General features: G+C 41.2%; 1 protein-coding gene across 1 annotated transcript in view; it reads right to left on the bottom strand.

The window, feature by feature from the left end:
• Nucleotides 1-654: 654 nt before the first annotated feature.
• Nucleotides 655-8,839, bottom strand: part of MTHFD1 (methylenetetrahydrofolate dehydrogenase (NADP+ dependent) 1, methenyltetrahydrofolate cyclohydrolase, formyltetrahydrofolate synthetase) — a 58,957-nt gene continuing 50,772 nt past the window's right edge. Inside the window, exons 24-27 of the mRNA XM_008566249.1 lie at nucleotides 5,915-6,022; nucleotides 5,232-5,384; nucleotides 2,163-2,256; nucleotides 655-811 (exon numbers count right to left, since the gene is read on the bottom strand). Coding sequence (XP_008564471.1) covers nucleotides 2,167-2,256; nucleotides 5,232-5,384; nucleotides 5,915-6,022 — 351 coding nt within the window. The 3' untranslated portion in view covers nucleotides 655-811; nucleotides 2,163-2,166. The remainder of the gene's footprint in view (nucleotides 812-2,162; nucleotides 2,257-5,231; nucleotides 5,385-5,914; nucleotides 6,023-8,839) is intronic.

Here is an 8,839-nt window from a genome sequence, read left to right as displayed (position 1 = left end):
TCTTCCTCAGAGACAGAGAGAGAAAAGAAAATCAACAATATAGAAAAGTATGGGCCGGCCCAGTGGCGCAATGCTACAGTGCGCCGCTTGGGAGTGTGGTGGCGCTCCCACCGAGGGTTCGGATCCCACATACAGACCGGTTCCCGCTCACTGGCTGAGCGAGGTGTGGGAGCAATGCCGAGGGTTGCGATCCCGTTGCTGGTCCCAGTCCGGTACGGGCGCGACACTGAGGGTTGTGATCCGTTGCCGGACACGAAAAAAGACAAAAAAAAAATATATATATATATATATATATAGAAAAGTATAAAATAAAAATGCAAGTCCTCCTTCATACCCTACTTCTACCCCAACCCTCAGGACATTTCCTGAATTATGTGTCCTCCCAGAAATACACAAGCACGCACATGTTTTCCCCTTTAAACATAACAGTATCATAACGTACATACTGCAACTTGCTTCTTCAGCCTCAGGGTCTGCTGAACAAATGGGCTCACGTAGGATGGCAGAGTTATTGCAGCACAGTCTATTGATGCTACAACATACATTTCAACACCAAGATAGCAAAATTATGTCCTTTTATTCTGTGGAACTCCACTAAGGTAAATAGACATGTGCATGATTTATGTTAACTGATACATGGTGATGAGAATTAAGGCTGAAGAAAGGCTTCTGGGGAAATTCCCAGTATTTATTTCAGAAGATCTTCGGGCTAGGGGCTGATTTCTCTTGATTTCCCCACACTTCTTAACTTCACAGTGGGCCTGAATAGATACTGGCCAAACTTTCAAAGTAGTTCTTGGAGAAGGATGATCTGGAATGAAAAACAAACGAGATAAACATCTTTTCTAAGCACCTCAATGTTTCTTCTTCCCTTCCATGCTGCACCATCACCCACTCACACTGCCGAAGTCATTAACATTTACATCCTCTCCCACCACCAACTCTTCTAGGGTCTTTCCATAAATGGACTTTAGACTAATGCACGGCATTTACGTGATGGCTATGTGAATACTGTTTAAGACCAGACCAAGCAGTGAGCCAGGCTGCACTTCCAGCATCACCTATATCCTCATGAAGAACAGTGTCCCCCTAGCATCAAGCTCAGTTTCTCTTCTTACCATCTTTATTGTCACTTAAATGATCGCTACAGTTTGCTTCCACCTGGACCTTTACTTTCCCGAACAATGCAAGAGCTTTTGTTTGTATTACGACCTTTGGATACCCTGGTCTTTTCTAGCTTTTTCTAGTCTTTCTCAAGCTCCCCTGCCCCCTGTTCCACATTGGGTTGGTAACACAGTCATTTGCAGTTGTCAGAACTCCCCTTCATTACTGTCCAAATCAGGATTCGGTTTCTCAAAACCCATGTCTTCCTTTTTTTCTTGGTTTCTTGCTGAAGTACATTTCTAAATAATTTCCTGGGAAGAGATGTGGGGGTGGCACTTTTGCATGTCTGAAAACGTCCGGATAAATTTGGCTGGCTGTAAACACAGGTTGAAAGTCATCTTTCCTTGTGAACTTGGAGGGCATTCCACCATTGTCCACCTTATTGCTGATAAGAAGACAGGTGTTTATTCTAATCCTCATTTTTTCATAGGCAAGCCATTTTTTCCTTCTCTGGAGAAGAACGTTTAGGATATTCATGTCTGATGTTGTTGAAATTTCAGTTGGATGTGTCTGACAATGGCTCATTCGTTGTGATAAGTACTTGAGGCCCTTTCACCTATGTCCCCAAGAACTCCTGGATTGATCCTATTTCCGTCTCTTTCTTACTTTCTGAGACATTTACTCAATTCTTGCCTTTTGTCTATTCAGAGTATACAGACCGTCAACTGTTCCTGACCTGCAATGTTTCAACTCTGAACCCCAAGACTCCTGGGCTCCAGCAGGGGAAGCTTAGCCTCCTCTGCAGTCCCTTCATAGTCCATTAGATGCAGCTCTCTCCCCTACACTGTCAACTTCTGATAAGCCATGCTCTTCCTCCCAAAATGTATTGAAATGCAAGTATTTCATTCACTGGTTATTGCCAACTCACTCCTATCCCATTTCCACTCAGTGAAGTGTGAAAAGAAATGTTTTGAAAGCATTAGAATTTTAGTTTTCTTAGCTTTTGTTTCTGCCTGTAATTCATGAAAAAGCACAACTCTTACCCAGTAATAACTTACCTGTTTAGAACAGTCCATTCACTTGTTCAGTTTCAGGATCCAAATCAATATCATAAAAACAGGGCCGGGTAGGTAGTCCAGGCATTGTGCTCATCTAGGGTATAAAATAGTGTTAAAAATAAAGTGATTTTTTTCTTCCACCTTCCCCTCAGAAAGTCCCAGGCACAAAGATACAACATCATTTTATAGATGTCAATAAAGTGGACACTCTTCTTGTTACATATTAAAAACCCAAGTCACTGATCCTGTTATGAATTCAAAGAGAAACCCTCATGTCCTTCTGCAAACTAAATACTAGACTTCACTGTTGCCTTCAGTACTGATAGTTGTAACAAGATGCAGCAGGAGGTGCTTCCATCCTACAGTGGCAGGTGCTGGGGAGGCTGTCAGTCACTCATCACCTCAGCTCACACTTCATAGGACCAAAAGGAGGCACAGGGCTTGTCTGCTCTTACATTTTACTTCAATGAGTGTTGCACAGACACCTGTGTGATTTTTGCTTTAGCAACATGACATTAGGAATTGGTCCAAGACATTTCTGTACATAATCTAGATGGTTTTATAATCACTATTCTTACTGGTTCAGTATGGCCTTCTAAAACTAAACTTGTAATGCTTATGAATTATATTTGCACTTCCTTCTTTTTTTTTTCCTTTTTGTCTTTTTTACTGACCGGTAACGGGATCGCAACCCTCGGTGTCGCGCCCGTACCGGGGACCGGCAACGGGATCACAACCCTCGGTGTTGCGCCCGCACCACGCTCAGCCAGTGAGTGGGAACCGGTCTCCACATGGGATCTGAACCCTCGGCGGGAGCACCGCCGCGCTCCCAAGCGGCGCACTCTCCAGTGCACCACCAGGCTGGCCCTGCACTTCCTTCTGATCTAAAGACTTGGCTTTGACAAATATCTGCTTGGATACAATTCATATGGCCTATAAGTGAAATCTCAGTATATTTTTATCTGTAACAATGTCCTGTACAATGAATACACAGGAGTTCTAAATCAGATCCAGGCAGGAAAACAGCTTAGGCTGAACTTCTGAAACTTAACTATAAAAAGGCTATAAAAATGATATGTCATCTTTGTAACACAAAACATCAATACTTTAGAAAACCTAATTCTGACATTTGAGGGCCAATGAATACTCCCCAAAACCTACTATAAGGATCTGACAACTGGTTTCTATTCTTGCATTCTGTAAGAGATAAGGAAGAACAAGTGCTGGGTTTGGGGACCAGTAGGGGAAAAAGGATTCATCTTCAGACCTAGCAGAAAAACCTGAAAGTGACACTATAAAGATAGGGGGTTCAAATCCCTGTACCAGCCAGCCACCAAAAAAAAAAAGAAAAAGAAAAGAAAGAAAGAAAAAGATAAAGACATTACCCATTGATACAGACACGTACATGCAGAAAACTCTAAAAATGATTCCCAAAACAGTGATCAGTAGGATTTTCTCTATTTTTATTCCTTCCCAAAGAGGATTTTTTCCCCCTAAACATTGGTCATTGATAATCAGAAAATACCAAAAAAAAAAAAGAAATAAAAAGAAAAAAGAAAAGATTATGTGTATACACACATATGAACCTACATATAAAACTCTGAAAAGAAGCCATCACACTTTGAATTCATATATAAAATACTCTTCCTCTGAGCCCCATTTAGGCCCCAACAGCAACCAGGAAGTATTAGAATAGTGATTAAGCCATCTGATTTTATGTAGAAACATATTGGTCCCAGTTAAAGTTGAAGGCCTCTGAGGCATACTCTGTTCCAAATGACAAAGTCTTGAGTTGGGCAGGCCGTGTCTCTCTCTGAACTATACATAGGCAGACTATCACAGGCCAGACAACATCCAGATTTGCTTTCATCTCTACAGTTACCCCTTTGCACTCAGACATCAAAAGTGACAACACAGAGTACAGCTACCATTCTTTCAGCTGGCAGTTGCTGACAATTTTTCCAGAAAGAACACGTTTCTGTCATATTCAAGGTGCTGGGTAAATGGTTTAACATTCCTACTAAAGGGGAATTTCCACAAATCCCAGAGTCTGGTGAACATCATGACAAGGCTACGTCTCCTGCTCTCTAGAGTGGCTGAGAGGGCACTGGTGTGTGGGAACGTGGGCTGCCTACTGTCATTATACACTGAGGTTGCCCCACACTGCAAGCTGAGGACAGCAGGGATCACACCTTTCATAACCTGCCCAAGAACAAAGGTGAAAACTAGATTTGGCTCCAATGTCATGCACTTTCAACTACATAATGCTACCTCCTAGAACTTTCTCACTATACTGAAAGAATGATATAGCTGCAAAAGGAGATCTATTGGTTTCTTTTTATTGTGTGTTGGTTTGGTTTAATATTTCAATGCTATATTGCGTGTAGCTATAGGATACCGGGCAAACTGAGGGGGAAACCTGAGTACAGTATCAATGTTAACTGTGGGACAATGTTAGTCCAAACTGTGAATATGTCCTTGAGCATCCCCCCACTTCCCTATCAGTATCTTCCTCTCTTACGATGCATACAATCTATAAGATAAGAAATCGCTGGACAACTCACTCACTTCAAAGTATAAATAAGTAACCTCACTTTTCATATCTACAGGATTCATTTCCATATTAATGGGGAAATTCCTGACTGAAGAACAATGGACCCCCTGAATTTCAGGCTTAAGCTCTAGGCCTGTCAGCAAGTCCCTGGAGGGATGGAGCCTCTGTTCCTACCTCCTAAGGCTGCTGGGAGAACTGAGGTGACCTGTGTACGGCACAAACACTGGTTGTGATTATGTATCAGCACTACCCCAGCCTACCTAGTTAGGCCTATCCTAGATTCAGTCAAGGGCCCTGGGAAACAGAATTTTTTACTCAGTAGAAACAGTAATGGCATCATACTTGAATTGACACCAAGAAGGTCCGCAGCAAGAGGATTAATCATAAAAGACCCAACTCCAACATTCTCCTCGGCAGTATACTCTAATCATTTGGCATTTGCTTGATGGCTTCAGCAATACATGTAAGACAAGAAACGCAGATAAACAAGCTCCTTTCTTGCAGCACTCACTTACCGTTCCTACTAAAGGGTACAGAAAACCAGCCCCGACGCTGGCGCGGATGTCGCGAATGGGCAGAACGAAGCCCGTAGGCACGCCTTTTAGCTCTGGGTTGTGAGACAAGGACAAGTGTGTTTTGGCCATGCAGATAGGTAGATTCCCAAAGCCCTGCAGAAAGAGGGGAATGGAGGTAAGACAAAAGGAAGCTGACAATGCAACAAAGAACATTATAATCCTTGTAATTTTGATTTCAAGGATGCTTTAATTTATTTGAAACATCACACTCCCTTTATACCCATCTCTAACTCACTGTCCTCCAGCTTAGTTATTATAGACAAAAAAATAAATAAAAATGCGTACAACCATATTCCACAAGTGGGCATTTTATTTCTATCTATATACCCAATTAAAAATAATAGTTTGGAATAGACATGAGAATAAAACTGGAGAGCTTCTCAATATTTTAGTAAGACATTCCATATAACCTCATGGCTTTTTTCTATATAGTCATACACCACTTATGGGTAAAGAAAGAACTTGGGATTGTACCACCTAATCCAAACCCAGTATTTCAGAGGAGAGAAGGCAGCCATCCAAAGAAGCAAAGCAGTGAGTGCTCTGCAGGGTTGGGAGAACTCAGGGATTTTGACTCTAAGGCCTGCTTTGTAAAGAGTTAAACAAACCAACCAAACATCTACCTGCTTTGTGTAGACTTCAGCTTTGTGCTGAGCTTCGGGGAGCAGTTCAATGTCATCTGCCCCATAGATTTTCTGTGCAATGATCCTGATTTTATCCTCCACTGTGAGCTAATGCACAAGAAAGAGAAGGGGAGATCATGACTGAATATATGTGAGGATTTAACCAGGACATGGCCACATTCCAGGTCTGAGTCCCCAGAAGGGCCAGAAAATGTTATTTATATACATATATAGATATGCAAACAGTTCGAGGATTATTGGGTTAGAAACATTTTCTTTTAATACCAAGCCCCATATTTTATAAGTGAAAAATGTCCGACAGAGCTAAAGTTACTATATCTCTCTATATAGATATAGTTATGTATATATAGTCATATTTATATATATTAAGTGAAGTTTTAAGTATATACTTATGTAGATATAAATATATATGTGTATATATATTTAAAAATCTCACTAGGTACATCAGAAACAATTTTGCTGACTACCCAAGAATAACTATTTCTTCATAAATAAAAAGTTAGATGTTCTAATCCTGGAGGTGGGTCTTGTCAAAACAAGTGGGGATCCAGTGGGGATACTGCTTATGAAATAAGACAACCAATATCCAACCACAAAACCTCCAGTTAGTATATGAGAGGCAGATGCTACACTTAACACAACATACTGATTGTCAATTTCTGTTGCTTGGAAACAAAATCGGCTGAGTATTAAAAAAATAACCGAGTGACTTATATGATCAACAAGCATTGGGAGTGTCGTGAAAAGATCTGCCTTCTGTGGCACTTAAAGCCAACAGTGCAGCAGCCCTAATGAGGGCCTCAGGCCCATTGGCTGTTTCATCCAGGCCAAAGCTTTCAGGGGAAGTGGAGCTTGACTTCTTAAATGCTGCTGCAGCCCAGCTCAGGGCACTCAGATTCAGGGACACAGCATAGGGAGAGGTTGCCTAAAGGAAGTGGGAAGGAAAGCTACTCACAGGTAACTGGGATGAGCAAGTTCCTAAAATTACAGTTTTTCTGGCTCTGTATTCCCTAGCAACTAAGACTAAAAGAACATATCGGGCAAGTTTTCTTTTGGTTTTTGATTGTTTTTACATCCATATAACTTTCTATATTTGCTTTTGAAAACTTTTTTTTTGGCTGCTGGCAGGTACAAGATTCTGAACCTTGACCTTGGTGTTATAACACCACACTCTAAGGTTTTATTTTTTGAAAGGAGCAATAATCTATCTATAGAAATAAAAATTCCCCTTTGAGCTAAATAGTGATAATTTATGAAGGTACTATGTATAGTAGACACAAAGTGAATATTTAATAATGGTTTTATGAAGATGTAACACATATTACTTTCACATGTATGTTATAACTGGAGCTCTATAAATGCCAAGGCACATTCAGAACTTCTGAAGCAAAAGCACTTTGATTGAGGGGTGCTTTAAGATTAACAGATGCTGAATAAGACAAAAAATGGCAGCCTCCTGTTTGTGAGAACAAAGAAAAGTTCCAGGTAGAAATGGGTTATAATGTCCTTACTACCCCACTTCTTCCAGGCCTCCTGCTGGCCTTCAGGGACTGAGGTTCCTGACTTAGGTGCTCTGGATGAGGGCTTGGAGAAGGTGCCTATAAATGCTTTGCATTGTGTGCAAATTTGAGTTTAGGTCATTCTCTAAAAAGATGATTGGTTGTACAGATTTTCAAACCAGTCTAAAAAAGCAAAACTCAACAGGAGAATGTTAATGTCAATAGGAGACTGTTAATTAACTGTCCAGTGAACTGTATCTGCAAGAGGCAAAGAGAAACAAGCAAACAAGTTAAAACGCAAGAGTAACAACAGGGTTTCTTCCTTCCACCTTTTTATGGCTATTTTCGAAAGTCTATGATTATCTTTTTTTTTTTTTTGACAGGTAAGGGGATCGCAACCCTCGGCACGGTGTGGTCCACACCACGCTCAGCCAGTGAGCAAACCGGCCATCCCTATATAGGATCCGAACCCGAGGCCTCGGCGCTACCAGGGCCGCACTCTCCCGAGTGAGCCACAGGGCTGGCCCTATGATTATCTTTTAAAAACCAAGCCAAAAACCAGCCTAGAGAATACAAGAAAAATTAACTACAACATACATCCCATGTTCCTAACAGTTTCCAACTGCTGTGGACATGCTACTTAATGTCTAATCACATCCTGAAATACGGGGACAGAGAACTGAAAACAAAATACAACCCTACAGTAAGAACAACATTTCTCGAACTAACTTTATTGTATCATAGAATAAGCAGGGCAAATGTAATTTAATTTACTCAGCAATGGAAAAAATGATGAAGTATGCCGAGGTACTTTGGTTTTGTACCTGAGGACTTCTCTGAACTTGAGGTAGAGCCTTATCAGGAAGTGAGCTTGGGAGCACACTTCTTTCTCCTATTACTGAGAAGTGATCAGAAATTTTTTCTGAGCCTGATGTAGCCTTTTGCCAATTTTTTCTTTTTTCATTTTTTTGCAGGGGGGACTGCCTGGTATGGGGATCCAAACCCTCCACCTTGGTGTTACAAGGCTGCACTAGTCCTTTGTCAATTTGCTACAACATGGTTGCTGCCTTGGGTTAAAGGCTATAGTTAATCACACACTTGATTCTATAACCCACTCTTCTGCCAGCAAAAGGGCCTGTACTATAAGCCTTCTCAAGACTTGGGATGTGAGCCAAACTCCCTGGGTATTCTTGCCTGGACCCCCTACTTTGTAAGTAAGCAGCAACCTGCGTTTATAAGAAAGCTGTCTAGAGCTGAGAGTCCAGGCTGTGCCCGTGTAACCCACCTATGCGGGAATCAAACCATGAGGTTGAAGCTGCTAAATACAAAGCTCTAAACAGAAACCTCACTGTGCCTTTTTTTTTTTTTTTTTTAATTTATTTTTTTGTTAATTTTTTATTGGTTA

Source organism: Galeopterus variegatus, unplaced genomic scaffold, assembly GCF_000696425.1.
Source record: "Galeopterus variegatus unplaced genomic scaffold, G_variegatus-3.0.2 Scaffold231, whole genome shotgun sequence".
Classification (NCBI taxonomy): Eukaryota; Metazoa; Chordata; class Mammalia; order Dermoptera; family Cynocephalidae; genus Galeopterus; species Galeopterus variegatus.
This window is presented reverse-complemented; position numbering and strand designations above follow the sequence as displayed.